The sequence below is a fragment of the Sander vitreus genome, chromosome 4 (genome assembly GCF_031162955.1).
Source record: "Sander vitreus isolate 19-12246 chromosome 4, sanVit1, whole genome shotgun sequence".
In the NCBI taxonomy this organism is placed as follows: domain Eukaryota; kingdom Metazoa; phylum Chordata; class Actinopteri; order Perciformes; family Percidae; genus Sander; species Sander vitreus.
Window position 1 is genome coordinate 16,607,978 of NC_135858.1, and position 23,450 is coordinate 16,631,427.

General features: G+C 39.4%; 2 protein-coding genes across 2 annotated transcripts in view; one reads left to right on the plus strand and one right to left on the minus strand.

Moving 5' to 3' along the window:
• Positions 1 to 3,530, minus strand: part of uba7 (ubiquitin-like modifier activating enzyme 7) — a 37,609-nt gene extending 34,079 nt beyond the window's left edge. Inside the window, exons 1-2 of the mRNA XM_078248700.1 lie at positions 3,327 to 3,530; positions 2,996 to 3,164 (exon numbers count right to left, since the gene is read on the minus strand). Of these exons, the coding sequence (XP_078104826.1) occupies positions 2,996 to 3,164; positions 3,327 to 3,373 (216 nt within the window). The 5' untranslated portion in view covers positions 3,374 to 3,530. The remainder of the gene's footprint in view (positions 1 to 2,995; positions 3,165 to 3,326) is intronic.
• A 5,112-nt stretch (positions 3,531 to 8,642) lies between these two features.
• LOC144516965 (macrophage-stimulating protein receptor-like) lies at positions 8,643 to 23,112 on the plus strand. Its single transcript, XM_078248702.1, has 21 exons — positions 8,643 to 8,817; positions 9,563 to 10,852; positions 14,819 to 14,995; positions 15,222 to 15,341; positions 15,811 to 15,981; positions 16,109 to 16,275; positions 16,739 to 16,868; positions 17,003 to 17,139; positions 17,283 to 17,459; positions 17,611 to 17,710; positions 17,945 to 18,175; positions 18,296 to 18,442; positions 18,552 to 18,720; positions 18,861 to 18,938; positions 19,404 to 19,610; positions 19,761 to 19,841; positions 19,940 to 20,121; positions 20,241 to 20,350; positions 21,117 to 21,282; positions 21,370 to 21,506; positions 21,722 to 23,112. The coding sequence occupies exons 2-21, from the start codon at positions 9,647 to 9,649 to the stop codon at positions 21,951 to 21,953; spliced, it is 4,125 nt and encodes a 1,374-aa protein (XP_078104828.1). The 5' UTR covers positions 8,643 to 8,817; positions 9,563 to 9,646; the 3' UTR covers positions 21,954 to 23,112.
• Positions 23,113 to 23,450: the final 338 nt, after the last annotated feature.

Genomic DNA, 23,450 nt, shown 5'->3' on the forward strand with positions numbered 1-23,450 from the left:
AAGGTCCACCTGATTTATAACACAGGCTTTATCTGGTCAAGGTCAGGAATTAACTATCAAAGTTCAAATTGTAAGTTTTTTGAGTGAATCTTTTTTTTAAGAAAGGAGGGGAGGGGAGTAAATGTACTCAATAGTGAACGTAAACAACACAATAAGCAACACAATTACCAACATACACCATTATGTTCCGTTATTGGTGTCATAATATTATTCCAAATCTGACAATATTTAAATAGAAAAGCAAAAGTAAATAAAAAAAATATATACTTTATATAACAATATCATGTTACAGTTTTTGCCAATTGCTTACACACTGAAATCAAAAGTATTACACAATTATTAAAACCTTACAATCTAGGAGCAAAACATTGGCCCAGATGTGCACCACTATTTACAATGTCAGCTTCACACTTTTTGCAAAACAATACACACATGAATTTGCAAAACACTAAACACACTTGTATACATTAGACACAAAGTATATCATGATGTCACTTCCTTGCAATTCCAAAGCACTGACTGTCAAATGACCACACCCATGAGCCAATCTGTGAAACACAGCCATCAGGTGTGCAAACACATGATTGCTTAATTGTAGACACACCAATCAAGTTTAAGCACTATAAAAATGCAGCAGGTAAGTCTAGTATTTTCTGTACTGTATTTTCAGTTCTTTTTGTTGTAGTTTTTTTTTTGTTTGTTTTTTTACTGTAATTGTAACCTGTACTGGATACAGTACTTTATGTTTGTCTGTTGTTTGCTGAGCTAACAGTGTTATGCACACTACTGTAGTAGCATGAAAACTGGGACATGGTTTGTTGTGATTCTCCATGTTGACTGATTTCGGTATATGGAGACAAATACATTATATTTTCCTCAGTCTGCAGCATTGGTCTTGTGTAGTGTTTGGTGAACTTATTGTATATTTGCACTTTCTCTGTATACTTCATTTACAGTACTCTAATCACTGAAAAGTAGAATTGCTAAAACTGTTTTAGGTTAGCAACAGCAGTGTGTAACTGGTTCAAACAGAATTACAGTTTTTTCAATTGCTTAAGCACAATTTTGAAAACAGGGACCGTCTTTTTCAAAACACTACACACAATTAGCACAACCACACACCCAATTAGCAGAACACCTCAGACCCGTTGCAAAATGAAAAACTCTTGCAAAAACTATACACTATTTATAAAAAAACATATTTTGTTACCATATGAAACACACACGTTTCATTTGATTTAATTATGTTTGAACCAGATACACTGCTGTTGCTAACCTAAAACACTTTTAGCAATTCTACTTCTCAGTGATTAGAGTACTGTAAATGAAGTACACAGAGAAAGTGCAAATTTACAATAAGTTCACCAAACACTACACAAGACCAATGCTGCAGACTGAGGAAAATATAATTTATTTCTCTCCATATACCCAAATCAGTCAACATGTCGACATGGAGAATCAACAACAAAACAAGTCCCAGTTTTCATGCTACTAGTGTGCAGACCACTGTTAGCTCAGCAAACAACAGACAAACAAAATACGGTATCTAGTACAGGTTACAATCACAGAAAAAACGACAACAAAAAAAAAGATCTGAAAAAGTACAGAAAATACTAGACATTATCTCTTCGCCTAGCTGGATCTGGCCAGAGAATTTTATCAACATCACAGGCAATATCCTCATTGGTAAGACAACCTTCTTGAATGTCGAATCCATCCTTGCACAGCTGCGGCGTCGACTTGGTCACAGGCGTCCTCCATGGCCTGAATGAGGGGGGGTACCTGAGCCTGGGAACGGAGATCATAAACCCTCGCGTGAATATGGGCCCCCTTCCTCCTTGTCGTTCTCGACCCTCAATCCTCAAATGTCACAGGGAGGGGTATCAAAAGTGCTGATATGGTGCATACAATTAGCAGCTGATTACTGTAACTGACAGATTTTCTTTTACCTGTTTCCTTGTCGAAATGTCCTTATGACAGATGCCACTGTATATCTGCTAAGATTTGGCTGAACTCTTAGTCCAGCCTCCCTCAGCGTCAATCCGTGGTTCACAACATGGTCCACTAGTGTTGCGTGACTTTCATTTGATAAATTTGGTCCTCTTCTTCTTTGAGCATATTCTCCGGCTTCAGATCTTCCTCTCCCGCTTCCTCTACCTCCACCTCGGTCTCTACCTCTGGCTGGGCATCTTCCTCTACCTCCTTCTCCTCCTCTGTGGATTCCCCCTCTCACTCTCAGTCTTCTTCTTCTTCTTTCATTTTGGTTGAAGGCAGGTGAACTTACCTGCTGCATTTCATATAGTGCTTAAACCTGATTGGTGTGTCTACAATTAAGCAAACATGTGTTTGCGTACCTGGTGGCTGTGTTTAACCAATTGGTTCATGGGTGTGTTCATTTCAAAGCCTTTGCTTTGACATTGCAAGGAAATGACATCATGATACATTTATGTGTCAAATGCAAACAAGTGTGTTTAGTGTTTCGCAAATCACTGTGTGTAATGTTTTGCAAAAAGTGTGAAGCTGACAATGTGCTTACAGCTGTGCAAATCTAGGCCAGTGTTTTGCTCCTTGAGTGTAAGGTGTTGCTAATTGTGGGAAAGTTTTAATTTTAGTGTGTAAGCAATTGAAAAAAACTGTAAGTCATGAAACGTGTGTGATTCATATGGTAACAAAATATGTTTTTTATAAATTAGTGTATAGTTTTTGCAAGAGTGTTTCATTTTGCAAAAGGTCTGAGGTGTTCTGCTTATTGGGTGTGTGGTTGTGCTAATTGTGTGTAGTGTTTTTGCAGGTTTGGCAAGTTGTGGTTGCTCTAACAGGAAGTCGTTTAATTAAATCTATGAGTCTATGAGTTACATCTGATATATATATATATATATATATATATATATATATATATATATATATATATATATATATATATCTCCTTCAAAGCTTCCTTTATTTATTTAAGCCTATTTTAACAGATTTTAACACCACAGGATTAGTAGGCTACCTGGGATGACAGGTCGGTCCACACTGCCTGGCATTCGTCCTGGACGGTGACAGACTTCACTCCGGACAGGATCACATTTTTGGCTATTTCTACCCCAAGACCACGCATGCCTGCAATGAGGACGTTGACTGTGCCCATTCGGTGCATCGCCTCGTGACCCAGAACATACCTGTGCAGGTAAAAGAACAAGAGGATCTCTAGGCCTGCAGTCTACACAGTTACATGGAATTGATTGTGTGTGTGTGTGTGTGTGTGTGTGTGTGTGTGTGTGTGTGTGTGTGTGTGTGTGTGTGTGTGTGTGTGTGTGTGTGTGTGTGTCGGTGATACTCACAGCTGTCTGGAGTAGAATCCTTCATCAATTTCACCTTTTTCTGTCATGTTGCACTCGCAGTCTCTCCAACAATATGAGATGACGAGTTTAAAGTGGGGGATCCGCTGGACTAACACTTGACTACAACAGCCGCACAGGTCAAACCACGAACAGAATGAAAACCGGGTGTGTCAAATTATGAGATGACAGCAGTTTAAAGGAAAGTATTTCACTTTCGTTTCAGAAGATTCTTTAACTTGTTGTTTTATCAAGAAATATGTTGTAGCCTGGCCACTAGGGGGCGACTCGGGACTGTTTATCGAGTTGTGCTTACATTGAATGAATGTTGGAAGGACCTAAAACAGAACTAGACGATTTGAGAGTAAAATTAAGTTTATTTATTCGCTCATCGTGGAAACTCTCTGTAGATCTGAATTGAAATACATTGTGTTGTTATTTTCAGGTAACACCGGCTGTCAAATCCACCTTTTCAAACATGTTTACAAATTGGTATTTGATAGGATCTTGTATTGTGCTTATTGTTACTTTACTATGGTTACCTTACAGCGCAGAATGATTGAGACCAGACTATACAGAGGTTGAAAACAGAAGGATGTTTTTCAAATGTATCTGCTGAAGGGGGAAAGTTTCTCTATGCTCACCTTAAGTCAGAAACAAGCAGGATTTGAGACAAATTTGGAAGCCAATCATTGCCCAATATGCAATTTACACAAGTGTTGTGAAATACTCTTATACTACACAGAGGAGGGACTTTTCATTGAAGTAGGAGACATTGGTAAACTTTTAAAATAAAAACAAAATATTTACATATTAATAGATACAGAATGTTTCAATGAGGGAGAAGGAGTAGATGTAGGTTTCGGAAAATTAAGTTAATTCTACTTTTTTTTGGTGGAAAACCCATGTCAGATTCTGTCGTGTAGCCAGAGGGTCATAAAAGGATAGGAAGGCAGACTTCTTGAATTCCAACGAGAGGGTATTTATTTACAGTGTGTGCCAATACACTGTCAAACTGAAAATGAATAAAATATGAAAAATAAGAGCAATGTGTAAGATAAATGTGGAAATGTATATAGACAAGCACAAGGGACAAGGTGGGTGGTGCAGGGAATCTCACCACCACTTTGTCACAGATACAAATTATTATTCAAAGCAGAGTATTTTTTATAGGTCTTAAAACATGTCTGGAGGTTATCTTTAACATTTCCATGGTGACAATAACAATGACACACCCTAGTATTGCTTAATGTCTTTGTCATTCATTTCAGCAATCTGAAGGAGTCACAAAAAAAACTCCAGAAGAAAGTACGGCATGCTTAGTTAGAAGTGATGAGAAATTATTCAGCATTACGTATCAAATAGAGGCGGTAAGAAGATGGCAAATCACTCTCCTTGTGGTGTGTAAATGAGTAAAAAGAGGAACCTGCAATCAGATTTAGTATTCATGTGCATGAATTTACAGTTTTTTTCAACTGCTTACACACAAAATCTTTTCATGTCACACGATTTTTGAAACCTCTCACTCAAAGTGCAAAACTACACAGCAAATCTCCAAAACCATAAGCTATTTCTCAGCCTTTCACTCAGTTTTCAATTGCATAAAACACTTTTTTCAAAACATTACACACAATTCTCTACCTAAGACACGGAACTCTAACAGGAAGTGACTTGCTTTCCTTTTCTAAACACAACCAATCAAAATGCTACACTTATTTACCAGGGCACACACACACTCCTCACATTTGCAAACACATTATGTCATAACTGAACACTAACCAATCACTGCTTTAGTATAGGCCTATACAGAGGTCCAAGGTCAGATTACCTGTTTTGAACAATGGATGCCAACAATAGACAGAGAGCAAGGGGAGGAGGAGGGACAGACAGGGGACAACAACGCGGAGGAGGAGGAGGAGGAGGAGGAGGAGGAGGGAAGAAGAGGAAGGAGAGCCATTTCTGATGAGATCAGGGCCACACTTATTCATCATGTGATCAACCACGGATTGACCAACGAGAGAAGCCCATCTTGAGTAGCTTTACAGTGGCGTCCATACTGCATGCAACTATCTAATGACTATTTCAGCATTACAATGTTTTGCACAAAGTGCATACAATCCTCCCCCCCTCCCCCCGCCCCGACACACAAGCACGCACAAACACACACAACACACACACACACACACACACACACACACACGCACACACACACAGTCACACACGCGCACACACACACGCACACACACACACACACACACACACACACACACACACACACACACGCACACACACACACACACACACACACACACACACACACACACACACACACACACACACACACACACACACACACACACACACACACACACACACACACACACACACACACACACACACACACACACACACACACACACACACACTTTATTCTAAAAATGACACCTTTGGTTTACATTGTACTTTTGTTTTCTTGTTTCATGCTACTGTATACAACACTGTGCTACTCTTATGTTGTTGTGCTCTTATGCTACTCTACTAAATGTTTTGTCCAATAAATATTTCCTGTTTTACTGTAACATTGCATTGTTTTTTACAGTGCACTTTTCAACCACTCTCAGCAGATTACTTTCTCTCTAGAACATTGTAAATGTAGATATAGGCCTATGAAAGACAAAAGAGCTTCAGATTTAGAACAACAGTGTGTATATGGTATATCCAAAAATTTACTATTATGAAAAAAGTGTTTGCCATTCGATGCAAATGCTTCATTTTGGGATGTGTTTATGGTATTTTGAATGAAGTGTTTCATTTTGAAGGAGATGTGAGGCATTTTGCATTTTGTGTGTGCAGTTTTGGGAATTGTGTGTACAGTTTTGAAAAAAGGAGACATAGTTTTGAAAACGTGTGTAAGCAGTTGGAAAAAACTGTAATACAATTTCAAAACAAGCTGTTTCTCTGCAGAGCATGTGGGACATAACCATTTTATGGCAGTTTAAAAAAGAAAACCCTTATGGGAATTTAATCTCAGACATTAATATATCTCTGGAGATGCTTTTGCTTAATATTATTCCTTGTATGGACCAAATCTAAATCCAAGCAGTGTGGCCCAGTGCACTGCATGTTTGTGTCACTGTTATGAGTCATGTATTCAGTGAGTTCTGCAGGGACATACCGGTATGCAAACTCAAGTCCTTGACACTGTTGTTTTGGACAGTTTGTTTGATTAGTGTCTGGATACCTAAGGCCCAAATAAGAGCGAGTCCTTCCTCGGTTTCATGCAACTTTGTGCTTCAATGCTTCTGCAGTAGGCTACCTATCCCAATTGTATCAAGTAAAGCTGGATCTTTTGTGGTTTGTGAAGAACGATGCTTAAAGGCCTTGACGCACCAACCCAACAGCCAACCGTCAGGAGGAAAGCCAGTCGGACTGATCAGTCTCCCCGAGTTGGTCAAAAAAGTGCCTCGGAACACACCGAAGCGACGCCAACTTGAGCGTACGTTCTGCGTGTGCGCGAGATGTAATACGTCTCCATAACAGCAGGCGGCGCTAATCTGTATTGTCGCCCAAAAAATGAAAACCGGCAGCTGATTGGACGAACACGTCATGTGGGTCTGGCTGCTCCTGGATTTTACAACCGAGCATAATGGCGGCTCATTCAGAATACGATCTCATATTTTACGAAGATAGTTCACCGAAACGTGTTTCTGAAAACATTTTAAGCGAGAAATAGGCCACGCAGTTGCTGAATCTGTCTTCATTTCAGATCGACAAAGGTCAGTTTAAAAGATTTTCGTCAGATTTTAAGAGCCGTTCGTCACACTAACATAAGTGCACTGATTCGCTAAGGACTAGAACTCCACCAATCAGATTGGTCATTGAGTCTGACTGCCACTCCGACCCAGCAAGTCAAAATGAAGGCCAACGGCTCCCGGACGGCCGATTATCGGGTTGGTGTGTCAGGGCCTTTAAGTGCATTTTGTTTTAGATGAAAATGGCATGCAGACTTTCAATCTGTGATTATAAACTTTGGATTCAGTGGTAGTTGTTTAACTTTTGGATTCATAATGTTTCATTATGTCAATGAGAACACTTTTTGTGGGAATTGCATAATGATGAATAACTTAATTTTATGTTACGGTTCAATTGCCATGAGTCAATTTATTTAATTTCTCCTTTATGTCAATAGTATTTTCTTCTGTTAAAGGTCACATTGAGGTGGTCTGACTGGAGAGGGAAGAAATTCCTTTCATAACTTCCTGGCTGGAGTTGCCATATTTGAAGAGTAATTTCATTCCATCATCTAAAAGCAATGCAGTTTTGGCAGAAATACTACAGGCCTGCACGCATCAGACTTTCTTTTTTTTTAAATGTTAAGAAAGTTTTTCCACTATGTGACACAGACGCCTGACTGGAGGGGAGCTTCAGTTGATGATATATGATGATGATTCTTGGAAGGAACGATGAGGATATTTTTGAAGTGGTTAGATTTCGCAATTATTTCATACTTCCTTGTTGCGGGCGCGGCTTGACAGGCCAGCACCCACTTGAGGAATATTAGAATCAAGCACCTCAGAATGACGATAGCATTTCCGGTCTTCAACCTTCAAAATAAGTCTTGAATCTCTTACTCCAGAACATGTTTCCTGAATGGGACTAATACATTAGGATATGCCTAGATAAAATTGTAGAATATGAAAGAAGTGGTAAATCATGTTGCAAAAGTAAAAAACAAAACAAAAAAAACCAACTATCCAATTTATACAAGTTAGGCAATGCAATGCAAGAGTATGGGGGCAAGGTGAATTAATTGGCTCTTATTAGATCTTATTTAATGCTTTGTGTGTTTAATTGTTCAAGCATACATTATGTTATTGTATAAATTATTCTATAGACTTGTTTTCTATTATATAGGCTTGTAATATCAACAAATCATGTTTTCAGTTGTAATGCAAAAACGTATAAAGCGTGTCAATGGCATTTCCATAATTTCTTAGTGTGTTGTATTATTTAAAATAAGCTAATTTATCGGTTTCCTCCCTTTCAGACTATTTCATGTGCTGCTCTGTGGTGAATGTCCCCTCTTGGGATCAATAATGTTTTGATCTCTTCTCGTATTATCATTAATCAGTAATTAATAATAAATCAAATAAACAATGTAATATTACATGATGCCTCAAATTCTTGCTGAAAGCAATACACAAATCATTAATCATCACTCCCACCATGAGGGCTTCGTCCTGGCGCGCTTTTATTTTGGAGGCGAGTGTTAGATCCTGTTTTGATCTATAGACTGATATTGTATCTCAAAGCCTTACTGTAGTTCAGTATCAGTGTAAACTCTGTGACAGTGGGACTCCGGTGCTGTCAGGTGAGTGCGCTGCTGCAGGTTAGCGAGTGGAGCTTAACCAACACAAGAAATCTATCTCGTAAAGAATTCACGTTTAGAGATTGTTGGACAAATCACAGCCACATCCCCACTTTTCAAAGCGAGGTAAGATGATTTTTTGTATACAGGCCTGTATTTGTATGGAAGATGTCTAAACTAGCTGTTGGTCCACGTTAATGAATGACTGAAAACTATATCATAATTCACAATCGATCGCTTACCTGCACAGGAGATGTTGGCCTAATAAAAAAGCAGCTACAATGTATTATAGTCATGCTGACTTTAATGCTTAGTGAATGTTATTCTCTGTTCTGAAACTTGTAAAATAGTTGTCCATTACATAATGGTGTATTAGAATTGTGGTACAGGATTACTAGCCTACTGAATAATTTGCATTGTATGAATAGGCCTGCATTAATTTAGGTATTTTAAACATTTTGACCATATTAGTTATTACTCTGTGTTATTCTGTGTATGGCTCTGGATGCCTGGCCATTTCCATAGCTGCTCCACATGTTCCAGCAAGTCATGTCTTGCCCACAGTAGATTTAATCTCGACTCTACCAACTCAGTTATTTTTCCACTTGCTTTTTATCTCAATAAGTTTCACCGCTATGACATATCTCTGCATATCAACTCTAAATTATCTGACACAAAACTGCTTAATTATTTGGTTCAAAGACAAAACAACAGCAGCTGATACTTTTACCTCTTTCCTCAGTTCCTCATGCTGCATTTCAGGTTTAAACAAGCTAACATGTTGACATTATCCACCTCCACTTCAAAAGCAGAATCAAATGTTACCGCTCACTGTTACATTTCAACATTCCTTCTGTGTTTTCCCTCACAGAGCTCCTTCAGGTTCTCCAGAATGTTCTCTTTGAGGAAGGTATATCATAGGTAGCACTCAATCACGGTGGACTGTGACGTGGAGATGGTCACTTGGGCCGCCTTGCTGACAGTATGCATATGGATACAAACCCAAACTGCCTTAGGACAGCACACATGTGCTTCTACTCCACGCAGGCTAGTGGATTTCACTGTAAAATACTCCCTCCCCCACTTCCAAACAGACAAACCTATACAGAACATAGCTGTGAACCGGGAGGAGAATCAGCAAGAGGTGTATGTTGCATGCCAGAATGTAATAGAGGCAGTTAACGATGCTATGGAAAAAATATGGGAAGTGAAAACTGGACCTGTAGGCAGTCCTGACTGTGAAACCTGTCGGGTGTGTGACATAGAAATAGATCCCGGGGATCCGGTGGAAACGGACAATGAGGTTCTGCTTTTGGATTTTTCTACATATCCCAATCCCTCCTTGTACATTTGTGGGAGTACTCAGCATGGGATCTGTCACTACATTGAAGTTGGAACTCCAGAGCCTATCCCTAAGTGTTTATACAAAAAAGGGCAAAACTCTCCAACCAACTGTCCAGACTGTCTGGCTAGCCCACTTGGCACTAAAGTCACCATTGTTGAAGAGGCAGCCATAACGCTCTTCTTTGTGGCGGCCTCTGTCAATGACTCAGTGGCACAGAGGTATCCAAGGAGGTCAATATCAGTTCTGAGGCCACTTTCAACTGAAGATGGCTTTCATATGGTCATGGATGGCCTGACAGTGCTCCCCAGTCTACGGGACTCTTACACGATTGATTACATCTACAGCTTCTCCACCACAGAGTATGTCTACTTCCTGTCTCTGCAGAGAGAAAATCCATCCAAGAGCAATTCAGCTTTTCAGACTCGTCTGGGACGACAGCCGATATTAATCCCAGAGGTGTGGATGTACAGAGAGGTGGTCCTGGAGTGCAGGTACGAACCAAAGCGCAGAAGGAGACGGAGAGAGGATTTCAAGGACATTGTGTATAACGGGCTACAGGCGGCGTACTTTGGGCGAGCGGGGAAGGACTTAGCAGATGAGCTGAGGGTGACAGAGACAGAAGACATTCTGTACGGGGTGTTTGCAGAGGTGAATGAGCGTGGTGAACCTAAAAAACACTCCGCCCTGTGTGCCTTCGCTTTGAGTAAAGTAAACCATGCGATTGATAAAGGTGTGGAGGCCTGCTGCAAGTCAGGTCCAGAGCAGCTGTCCAGAGGTCTCTGTCACTTCCAGCCATGTGAGGGCTGCCCACATGAAGTGAGTAACTCTTTTTTTAATTTTTTTTTTAAATTTATTTTTTATTATGCCCGACTGTCGTCAGAGCATGGAAACAGTGCAAAGGTCCCCACACGACCAGACGGGAAGTGACATATTCAGACAAACACTGTGTAATAAAGTCACCTGTGAATGGAACAGTGTAGTTTATCATTAAGCTTACAGTTTTATATTGTCTTGAGCAATGAGGGATAGTTTAAAGTAAATCTTGACTACTGGGATAGTGTATGGCTGTGGCAACTCTTATGAAGGTGTGTTAAAGAGCAGGGCCAGATGAACTGGGAGAGGTGGATGAGTCAGGAATGTGACCAGCACATTGCCACACCGTTTCTCTACTCTGTTAAGTTTCACTCTGTGTTTACAGTACAGAGATTTGATATGAAAACTGTTTAATTAAGATAAAAAGCTAAATGATAAGGCTACACTAAGTTGAATTTATCTGGTTGCTGCATTTTTTCATAATTGATAAGCTACCAGAGTAGAAAAGTATCAGAAGGTAAAGTCGACTTGGTGGGTTAAATCTGAACTTAAAATAACAGGCGAGATTTATTCCCCAACCACCTTTATTGAATAGAGCATTTGGCTGCAGTGCTCAACAAAATGATAAAGGTGTGGTCTTTTCCCTTTTGTGGAGTTCAAACGGTGTCCTTTGAGCTCTCACAGTCATGTGTACACCTACAGGAATGTGTGCCAGCAAACACAAGTAGTAAATCCTGCTGATAAAAAGGTGGAATTTCAAGGGGAGGGAATGTGTTAGGCTGTTTCTGGTTTTTACTCAAAAGTTATTAGGAAATAGGTATATCTTTTTTTTTTGTTATCTTTTCATTAGGAAATTTCACATCAAATGACAAGTACAAATGGAATTGCAGTTGTTAACATCAGAATTGTACAGAACCAAAGGTTTTGTATCAACAGTTTCTTGTTCCAGATGTCCAATGTCCATTCCCTTTCGATAATATGTATTTATGTAAACAAAAACATACAATTTAACTTTTTACATCCAGAGGGGTATAGAAGCAAAAAGTAAATACATAATATGAAAAAAAAAAATAGAAATGTCTGTAGCAGTTTGGCATTGTTCAGTTGTGTTCACATAACTGAGGTACATTGGGAAACCCAAAAAAAGAGGAACTCAGTTAAAAAGTGGACGTTCCTTCAGCTCGTTACCTTGACGAAATCTGGTCTTAAAGGTCTGATGAATTGTACCCATTTTTCCCAGTGTTTCATGAATACATCTAACTTTAGGTTGAGAGAAAAAGTAACCTTCGCCATAGTATATATATATCTATTGTCAAATCTATCCAATTATGTATTGTAGGTCCAATCTGTAGCATCCATCTTTTAGTTAGGGCCTTTTTTCCTGCTGCCAATAATGCACCCATTAAATATTTGTCAATACCACTCAGTTCTGGGGGGATATACCCTAAGTACATGATTTTGAAATCAAATGGTATATGTGTGTTAAAAACATCTTGTAATGCTTTATGTATATCTTTCCAGTAACTTTGTATGTTTGGACAGTCCCAAAAAACATGGTAGTGACCTGCAGCCTGACAACCACAGTTCCGCCAGCACTGGGAATTACCATTACTTTGATGTACCTTCATGAGTGGAGTGATGAAATATCGGGCTACATTTTTCCAGCAGAATTCCTTCCATGCATGGGATTTTGTAGTTTTCCATTGTAATACACAGATATCCTCCCATTCATTGTCCATTATTGTTAGACCTCCTTCCCGTTCCCATTTGTCCCGTATGTATTTTGTTGAGGAAGTTTCTAAATTTTGCAGACTCTTATACAATTGGGAAGTAACCCCTCTAGGAAATACAGTGGGTACGGAAAGTATTCAGACCCCTTTAAATTTGTAAATTTGTAAGTTTGTCACTCATTGCAGCCATTTGCTAAAATCAAAAAAGTTCATTTTATTTCTCATTAATAATAGCACCCCATCTTGACAGAAAAAAAAAGAAATGTAGAAATTTTTGCATATTTATTAAAAAAGAAAAACTGAAATATCACATGGTCATAAGTATTCAGACCCTTTGCTCAGTATTGAGTAGAAGCACCCTTTTGAGCTAGTACAGCCATGAGTCTTCTTGGGAATGATGCAACAAGTTTTTCACACCTGGATTTGGCGATCCTCTGCCATTCTTCCTTGCAGATCCTCTCCAGTTCCGTCAGGTTGGATGGTGAACGTTGGTGGACAGCCATTTTCAGGTCTCTCCAGAGATGCTCAATTGGGTTTAGGTCAGGGCTCTGACTGGGCCAGTCAAGAATGGTCACAGAGTTGTTCCGAAGCCACTCCTTTGTTATTTTAGCTGTGTACTTAGGGTCATTGTCTTGTTGGAAGGTGAACCTTCGGCCCAGTCTGAGGTCCTGAGCACTCTGGATGAGGTTTTCTTCCAGGATATCTCTGTACTTCGCCGCATTCATCTTTCCTTCAATTGCAACCAGTCGTCCTGTCCCTGCAGCTGAAAAACACCCCCATAGCATGATGCTGCCAGCACCATATTTCACTGTTGGGATTGTATTGGGCAGGTGATGAACAGTGCCTGGTTTTCTCCACACATACCGCTTAGAATTAACGCCAAAAAGTTCAATCTTGGTCTCATCAGACCAGAGACTCTTATTTCTCATAGTCTGGGAGTCCTTCATGTGTTTTTTGGCAAACTCTGTGCGGGCTTTCATATGTCTTGCACTGAGGAGAGGCTTCAGTCGGGCCACTCTGCCATAAAGCCCCGATTGGTGGAGGGCTGCAGTGATAGTTGACTTTGTGGAACTTTCTCCCATCTCCCTACTGCATCTCTGGAGCTCAGCCACAGTGATCTTTAGGTTCTTCTTTACCTCTCTCACCAAGGCTCTTCTCCCACGATTGCTCAGGTCTAGGAAGAGTTCTGGTCGTCCCAAACTTCTTCCATTTAAGGATTATGGAAGCCACTGTGCTCTTAGGAACCTTGAGTGCTGCAGAAATTCTTTTGTAACCTTGGCCAGATCTGTGCCTTCCCACAATTCTGTTTCTGAGCTCCTTGGGCAGTTCCTTCGACCTCATGATTCTCATTTGCTCTGACATGCACTGTGAGCTGTACGGTCTTATATAGACAGGTGTGTGCCTTTCCTAATCAATACCAATCAGTTTAATTAAACACAGCAGGACTCCAACGAAGGAGTAGGACCATCTCAAGGAGGATCAGAAGAAATGGACAGCATGTGAGTTAAATATGAGTGTCACAGCAAAGGGTCTGAATACTTATGACCATGTGATATTTCAGTTTTTCTTTTTTAATAAATTTGCAAAACTTTCTACATTTCTGTTTTTTTCTGTCAAGATGGGGTACATTAATGAGAAATAAAATGAACTTTTTTGATTTTAGCAAATGGCTGCAATGAAACAAAGAGTGAAAAATGTAAAGGGGTCTGAATACTTTCCGTACCCACTGTAGGTATATTATTGAAGAAGTGAGGGGTAGGGAGAAAAGAATCTCTCTTTTACTCAGTCAATAAATGATGGTCTAAACACTTATAAATGTGTCTTAAAACTGGTATGTACAATATAATACAAATGTAAATACTGTATGTATTCAAACTCCAGATGCTGACATACAAGTGAATGAAAAGATCAGTGTTGGGAAAGTACGGACAGTCCAGTTTCATTACAGTAGATAAGAGAAACAGTCACCAAGTCAACATATAGAGCTGGAGTTACTGCTGTTTTATGAATGTGTTACTCTCACAGCTGTTATGACTGGAGGCTAGGAGCACTTCCTTCTTAAAAGGATGAATTAAGATGGTCTCTCTGTCTATCTCTCTTCCTCTCAAGCATAAGCATATGCATGTTTCTATGTGGTCAGAGGGAGACTGATGCTGACAGAGGTAGATAGATTTATGAATGAACTGGCTGACTAAAAACAAACACCCTTGTTCTGTATTTGTTTGTCCTGTTTGCACAGAGCTCTGAAGACAATGACACATGCAGTGCCAAACCCACTCTGGTGTCAAAGCCGTACTACAGACTAGACCTCTTCAACAGGCAGATGAGAGACGTCCTTTTCACCGCTGTCCTGGTCACCACTATTGGGAATCACACGCTGGGCCACTTTGGTACCTCAGATGGCCGGATACTGCAGGTAGCAATATGCCTGAGGATAAAATATCCTCCATTATGTGGTGTGCCAGGGCCAGCCTCTGCAGTTTTAATGTTTTATACCAAATATAGAAGTATCTTGTTCAGTACTCACAATTAACATTATTTCAAATGTCTAAACTAAACATTTGAATGTTTACTGTCTGTCAGCCAGACACAGGTGTATATTAATCCTTGTGACATTATCTCTCTGTTTTTGTGTGGTTTAGGTGATTCTTACTTCGTACAAGCCTATTGTTTTTGCCAACTATTCTCTTGGAGGAACCAAAGTGTCCAGGACAGCAGAGGTGTACTCAAACGATTTACTTCTCTTCGCAGTGGGAAATAAGGTACAATTTGACTACTGCAGGTACTGCTTGTCTTTTAATGGGGGAAAAAGAAACTGGGAGCCTATAAGAGTGCAAACAGACCAACTCGTTTAACACTACTGTGTCTTCATCATAGTCAAAGGACAAAGACATAAGGCAAACACATACAGTACATGATCAACCTAGAATAGGTGCACAATTGTCATTGAATAATTGGTTGAACAGGATTTTAAATCTATTGGATAATGGATCCAATGGTGGTACACCCCATGCACTATAATCACATCAGGTACAAAAGAACATCTTAAAGTTACTAAGATAAAGTACAAAAAGTACGTAGTATAAATCCAATATGCCTCTCTGAGGAACAGTGGGTTGACCTGTAGGAGAGGGTGAGATTTTTTTATGATGTCGAGCTGCTTACCTTTTGACTGTTTTTCTCTGTTACGTCTGGCTTACCCCACCCTTGCTTCCTCTTTCTATGAACAAGATGTTCAGGGTGCCCTCTGCAGGACCAGGGTGTGCCCATTTTATGACATGCTCCAAGTGTTTGATGGCTCCACGCTTCATGAACTGCGGCTGGTGTTCAGGAATCTGCTTGAGGCAGCGTGACTGTGCCTCAAAGTGGAACAAATACTCATGCACACCTGTCATAACAGAGGTAGATCTGCTGCTAGGTGTAACAGATTAGCCACTGCATGACGTTTAAACACCATAAGTCATAAATGGTCCCGCTGATTGTACTGAGACGCTGATTGCTCTGGATGATAACCTCCTTATCTCTGCAGTTCTTCCCTAAAATGGCACCTGCTGGTGCTGAGACAGAGGTGACATTGTGTGGCTGGGAGTTTCAGTCTCCTCTGCCACCTGCCATCATCAGCGGCAAAACCCACATCATCACAGTGGGCTCTGGGACCTTGTGTACTGTCCTGCCTAAAAAGAGCAGTTGTGAAGTGTAAGTAGCACAAATGCACACAATGCCAGACAGTACCATATAAGTAGGAAGTACTGTGCACTGGTAGCCACAAGCCAACAAGTTAACTGGGGAAGAGTAATGTTTATTAGTTTAAATTATAAAAATGGATCCAAAACAAGAGACATGGATCTATTTTGTCTCCCAAAGTTCCTAATGAGGATTTTGATATAACAGAGTTCTTATACACCTCCCAGACCTGTCACTTGTTATTTGGTTATTAGATTTGGAATGTTTTTTGATTCCTTAAAATGTATGTGTGTGGTGTAGCTCGCTAGTCTTAACATAAAGTGGCATTTTTATTTTCCAAAACAAAATTATTGAAACATTTTGTTAATAGTGTGGAAATGTTTTTGTCTCATTGCCATATTTGCTGCTGGTCATTTCTGGCTGACAATCTTCATCTACAGAATTCATAGACACGTAATTCCTTGTGTTCTTACAGCCTGGTATGCAAGATTCAGGAATTCACACCAAACCCGGACCTCAACATCACTCTGGAAGTGCACGAGGGGGAAGTGAAGGGCCACTACTCAATTGAAGGCACAGCTCAGATGCCTGGCTTCTCTTTTGTGGTGAGAACTTTTATCCATTTGAAACTGTTTTAAATTGAGTTCTGTATATGGTCTTTATTTTCATAAATGCAATGTATGACATTTTGTGTAACATTGTTTAGTGCATATTAAATATTTCACCTCTGTATAACCAGGAACCAAGCATAACAGAAATCAAGCCTGACTATGGACCTGTGTTTGGAGGAACAACGGTTACACTGACAGGCAGATACCTTAATTCTGGGATACAGAGAGATGTCTTCTTTGCTGACAAAAAGTGCAACATTCAAAGGTGAGCAACACAAAAGACTACTTCTTATGCTAACACATTACTATGGTGAACAACATAATTTCCACTGTGTTCAGATATCCCTTTCAAATGAAGGGTGTTAAGTATTGTACGCATTTGGTGACTGTTATCTCTCTTTTTTTCAGTGTTACTGAAGGAATTGGGACTTCTTCCATCGTCTGCTACACAGCAGCTGCAGCAGGTGTTGGGAGTGTACCTGTGAAAATCGTCATTGACAACTTTAACGTGACGACCCCTAAGATGTTCTTCTACAAGAAAGACCCCGTTATAACCTCTGTACAGCCTCATTGCAGTTTCCAAAAGTAGGACACTGATCCCGGTCTCTACTGGTCTTATTAATGGAATCCAAATTAAATGATATTACTCTAAAAATGCCTAATCATAATAAGACAAACAGTGTTTGCACATAAAACACGTCAATGTTATTAATAACTTAATCATAATGTCTAACAGTGGCTCCAAGCTCGTGATAGAAGGTCAGAATCTTGACTCTGCCCACAAAACTGTGGTTCAGTACACTTCCAAAAATCTCAACCTTCAATCTCTTGAACGGGTAAGTTAACACTTTGATTTTACCCTTTGTAAGTCTTTACAGACACAGTACATTATTCAATTAAACTACTTTCATTTCAGTTCAATTCAAACCAGGTCATTAAACTGTGAATTTTGGCAATGGAAGGCCAGTCAGTCATACTCCTTCTTAAGCTGAATATTGCTTTCCTATTATGCCAAACTGTTACAATAGTTGTGATTTCAGACAATACATCATGTGCTTATTTCACTTAAGGTCTGCAGCGGCACAACAAATTCCACATATATGGAGTGCTGGGCCCCTGCTTTTCCAGAGGAAATGCCAGAAGAAAAGTCTGACACAGGAGAGATTTTTATTCACATGGATGGGAAAAGTAACCTCTGGAAGAGACGCTTTGACTATCACCATAACATTAAAATCATTCCCTTTGAAAATGATGACAATGAATTACCTCTAAAACCAGGAGAGACAGAAGTTTCACTGCATGTATGTTTACACATCTTACACTATAATGTTTTTTCCCCACCTCTATTTATGTAACACATTTTGTTGTATTAAAAGTATTAATATATGTGCATTTTTGTCTTTTTTCCAAAAATTTGACAGCATAGCAAACTGAACACAGTAAGTGCATGTATGAACATCACAATGACCATTGGGGGTGTGAACTGCAATGCCAAGGTTCTGTTAAACGAGCTGACCTGCAGGATTCCTAAAGGCCTGCTTATTCCCAGCGAGGGATTGCCTGTCGAGGTGAGAGAGTCTGCTTTTAAATCATCAACCCTAATCTGAATAATTTATAGAAATGTATACTAAATTAAATGTATTTTAACGAGAGCCATCATCTCTTCCACTACTGTAGGTTTCTGTGAATGGGGAAGTTCATGCTGTGGGTACTGTAGTCAACAATGACAACAACAACAACAACAACATTGTGATTGTGGGCATTGTCCTGGGCATCATTGCTGCACTGGTAGTAGGTGCTGGCCTTGCATTACTTGTGATGATCCATTTAAGGAAGAAAAAGAGAGGTGAGGAAATCTTGAATCTAGAACACTTCCAACCGTGATAATAATTGGTAAACAGGAGTTGCACTATACTACTATGTAGTAATGTATATTTTCATAGTTTATTGTTCAGTGATTTTCATTTATCATATGTATCCTTTCAGCAAAAGTAGAGAATCGTCAGTCATGGAACTGCATGGGCAGAGGTCCAGATTTTGTCCCAACAAGTGACTACAGACGAGGTGAGACATCCAAGTTCATTCATTCATTCATAATCCATATTAACTGTTAATCAATTTGTCTACCTATTTATTTCCTTCCCTTTCTACTTCATCATCAGCAGCCCTAGGAAGTACAACCTTTTGAAATGTAAATCTTTTATAAATCATAAAGAAAGAGACTGCTAAATCAATAGATACATGTAAAAATACAATGGAACAAATTGGTTTAATTCGTCACCAAAGTCGAGGGTAACAGGATAAAGAACAATCTGACCAATGAAGGGTAACATATTCATAGATTGTAATTATTTCAAACAAACAAACTACAATAATTGGTTTCATCCGATATACCTCAACATTTTACATTTGTCTGTTAGTGAAGATTGTATCACACACTGTAAGGTATGTTTGGTAAGGGTGGTAACAAAAGATGTAATGGCCTTTTAAGTACAACAACTTCATGGTGTGGTTTCTTGTGTGCTACAGTGGATCTGGCCAGTCAAACATCAGGGTCCGGAGGAATGGCTTTCCAAGGTTTATTGTATGCTGCCAACCATGATCTGTCCATTCCTCTAATGCCACAAGACAATATCTCAATGGTCAGTCTAAATTCTGAGCTTCTTGAAGAGGTCAAAGATGTCCTGATCCCTGCTGAGATGCTCCGAATTGAGGATAGCCAGATTATCGGCAAAGGTAAGCCCCCGGTTTTATAATGTTTGTTTGTTTTGTTCTTGTCTTTGAATATTTTAAGATAAGATAAGAGATACTTTATTGTCATCCAGCTGTGCAGAACAGAACATAGATTTTATTATTTTATTAATAATTAATTGTCTTCTTATGCAGGCCACTTTGGGACAGTTTATCATGGATATCTGATAGACTGCAACAAGCAAGAGACCCACTGTGCTGTTAAATCATTAAACAGTATGTGAATACCTTTTTTTTAAATAATAAATTAGTTAGCCTCTATGAGCTCATGGCTGTTGGAAGAGTTTGTATGACAGTACGTTTTGTATTAACAGGGATCACAGATTTGGGGGAGGTGGATCAGTTCCTCAGAGAAGGCATCATCATGAAAGGTTTCCACCACCCCAACATATTGTCACTGCTGGGCATCATGCTGCCTAAAGAAGGGCTCCCTCTGGTGGTTCTACCGTATATGAAGCATGGGGATGTGCGTCATTTCATCCGCTCTGAGAAAAGGGTAAATTACGCAATGAAAGGTTCCGGACAAGTAGGGTCATGTCATGAATATTTTTCATAGCTCAGATCATGGGCGTTTTGGTGGGTCAGCTCGATTTGATAATTCTTTGTCCTCCACAGAACCCAACAGTTAAAGACCTGATAGGCTTTGGGCTTCAGGTTGCCAAGGGGATGGAGTATTTAGCCCAGAAAAAATTTGTCCACAGAGACCTGGCTGCACGTAACTGCATGTGAGTGTGAATCCTACACATTGTCACACAAGTTTATGCATCATCTAGGTGCTATATTATAAAGGTGTAATTAAGTTATGGAACATCTTTATTGGTTTAATGTAAGCAACACATGCTACATTGTGGTCTTCTTATATGGTTAACTACAGCATACATTTATGAATCCTTAAGAATAACTTCACAGAGTTAGGAAAACCCCAAAAAGGATTGTAAATGTACCTTGATTACTATTGCATCTGGTATTTTTCATACAACAACATAATACATTTTTCTTTTTCAAGTATTTTCCATTTAAATGAATAAAGAAAGAAAAGCTTGCTCCAGTGATCACACCAAATAAAAAGTATGAAAGGATATTCATAAAATCTTTTTAAAAATCTGTCAAAGCAAGACCGACTACCCTGGCCGTCTGAAGGCCTCTTGGGATGATACATATTTGAGACACTGGAGGAATACTATTTCTGTTTTTTGTGATCTGTTTATTTGCACATACATATTAAAGGAATAGTGCAAGATTTTGGGGAAAACATATTTTTGCTTTCTTGGAGAGAATTACATATACGACTGATACCACTCTCACTTTTATTTCACTATTTCTGCATCCTAGCTAATGGGACGATCACTGCTCATCAACGCTGATTTTTCAAATTGGTGTAAATTAAAGTTCACCTGGCTCCTCTTGAGCACACCTTGAGTCTGGAGATGTGTAATCTTAACAGGAACTATCCGTAAGATAATGTTTTCTTAAGATGCATTCTGTTTTCAGGCTGGATGAAACCTACACAGTAAAGGTGGCTGACTTTGGCATGGCAAGGGACATCTATGACAAGGAATACTACAGCATTCAAGATCACAAACGGGTAAAGCTGCCAGTGAAGTGGATGGCCCTCGAAAGCCTGCAAACACAAAAGTTCACTACTAAGTCTGATGTGGTGAGTATGCTTTATCCAGTCCACTAAAGTGTGCTTGTTACAACCATCATGTATGTATCTACAATATATTGCTCCTCTGTTTCCCAGTGGTCATACGGCATCTTAATGTGGGAGCTGTTGACCAGAGGTGCTAACCCATATTCAAATGTGGACCCCTATGACATCACACACTACTTGTTGAAGGGACGCCGGCTTGCCCAGCCACAGTTTTGCCCTGATACTCTGTAAGACTCATACCTGCAACCCTATAAATAAATATCATGACTGCTGCAGTATCTTATCATTTGAGTTTCTTCAGGAAACTTAGTTATCTGTGAATATAAATCAGTTTTATGTCAGTTTAATATATAGTATTTCTAGGCTCACATTCAATAGTTCACTTACTTGTTTACATATTTACTCACATACTTACTAATTTACTCATTGATTTATTCCACAGCTATTCTGTCATGCTGACATGTTGGGACCCAGAGCCTGAGCTCAGACCTAGCTTCAATAGCCTGGTTACAGATGTACAAAACATCCTGTCCTCTCTGGATGGAGAGCACTACATCAATCTGAAGGTTAACTATGTCAATTTAGATCAGCCACGGCCATACCCGTCCCTGACTGGATCTGCAGATGAGGCTGAGAGCTCAGACTTGGACACAGACAGTCATGCTGCCAGCTGAGGGTGCAAAGATCTTAAGACTCTCTGATAGGAGCGCAGGATCTGGATTAAAGTTGGACAGCATACAAGAAAAGGCACAAGTGAGCCTGGAACCATTCATGCATCACATGCATTGTTGATCATGTCTACAGACCTGAGTACATGGAAGGTTTGGCTACTGATTTAAAAGACACTGTATAAAGCCTTATTGGAGCTGAGACAAAATCATGCTGCAAGTACCCAATCCTTGTTACATTTTTTTGTAACAAAATAGAGACAGCATGTAGATTGACTTAAATGTTTTTTTACACATCTGAAGCACAAGTGTGACGAAATGAATGTAAAATGTGCTTTTGTTCTCAGACTTGTAGAATAGGATGTGTGGCTACATGAGAATATGTGCTGTTATAGAAATATTTCTCTAAGCCATTAGACTGTTAGACACAGGTTCTATAATGCTGATATGTGCTCAAGGGTCAACATTTATAAGATTTTTTACACAATGTTCTGGCTATAGAATGTAGACTAAATACAACAGGACATGTAAATGTGAAATCATTCTGCGCGGATGCAGAATAAATCAATCTTCTCAGATTTAGAGCCATTGACACTCTGCCAAAAGCGCTGCACCTATGAATTATACATTACGCTGTCCATGCTGTTCATATATCTATTTAGGCTAAACACATCCAGTCCCTTTCATCATCACTAGAGGGCAACCAATGCCTCCTCCTTAAGCATAAATTGCTGCTGCAGTGATGTCTGCTGCACTACAGCAGCTCAACACAAAGGTGCTACACAAACAGTACAACTATATTCATCTGGAAAAAAAATCTATCTTTCAACTCAATCAACATAGCATACCATTCTTTCCAGCAAATTACACGATCCAAGGGATTTTAAAAGTTATGCACTGATTTTTCTATTTTTACACTGACAATGCAGTACGGTTAACCAATAACCTAGTTTATGTTGACCTACAAGATTTATACCAGGGGTAATAGATTTGGTTCTAGTATACTTGATTTTTGTCATTGCTGCATTTTCTCTCCTTCCTACCAAGATAGAGCTGATGTTTCTTAGCTCTATGTTGCACTGTAAACTATGTTTTTGAACAGACAAATTGTTGATTGTGCATACTTGTCTGTAAAGCGTGTCAACAAAATAAATATTTCCCTAGACTTGTTTTTCCTAGCCTTATGCTGAATTAATACTAAGAAAAAAGTTCCTGATTAGCAAACAATGCATTTCTACCTAAAATAAACTCACCTACAATTTTATTTGTAACTGTTATTGTTAAAAAATGCAGATCACTACAATGAGAGAAGTTCTTCATGAAAGTGTATCATAAAAGCCAATGACACAGGTCTGAGGATTTTTCTCTACCAGGCGGATGAGAGGAAAAACGCAGTTAGAGGTCTGAATGATGTTATCTCAACCAGAATGAAAACTGCATGCTTCTGCCTGCCTAATCTGTGTATCTAGCATTTGTAATACTCTCTATGAATAATTTATGTAT

Excerpts from the sequence above, each read along its gene's own strand:
- LOC144516965 (XM_078248702.1), top strand. The coding sequence starts at position 9,647 with ATGGTCACTTGGGCCGCCTTGCTGACAGTATGCATATGGATACAAACC. Across the intron at positions 17,140-17,282 it reads AAAAAGTGCAACATTCAAAG|TGTTACTGAAGGAATTGGGA; the intron begins GTGAGCAACACA and ends TCTTTTTTTCAG. Across the intron at positions 19,611-19,760 it reads TAGCCAGATTATCGGCAAAG|GCCACTTTGGGACAGTTTAT; the intron begins GTAAGCCCCCGG and ends CTTCTTATGCAG.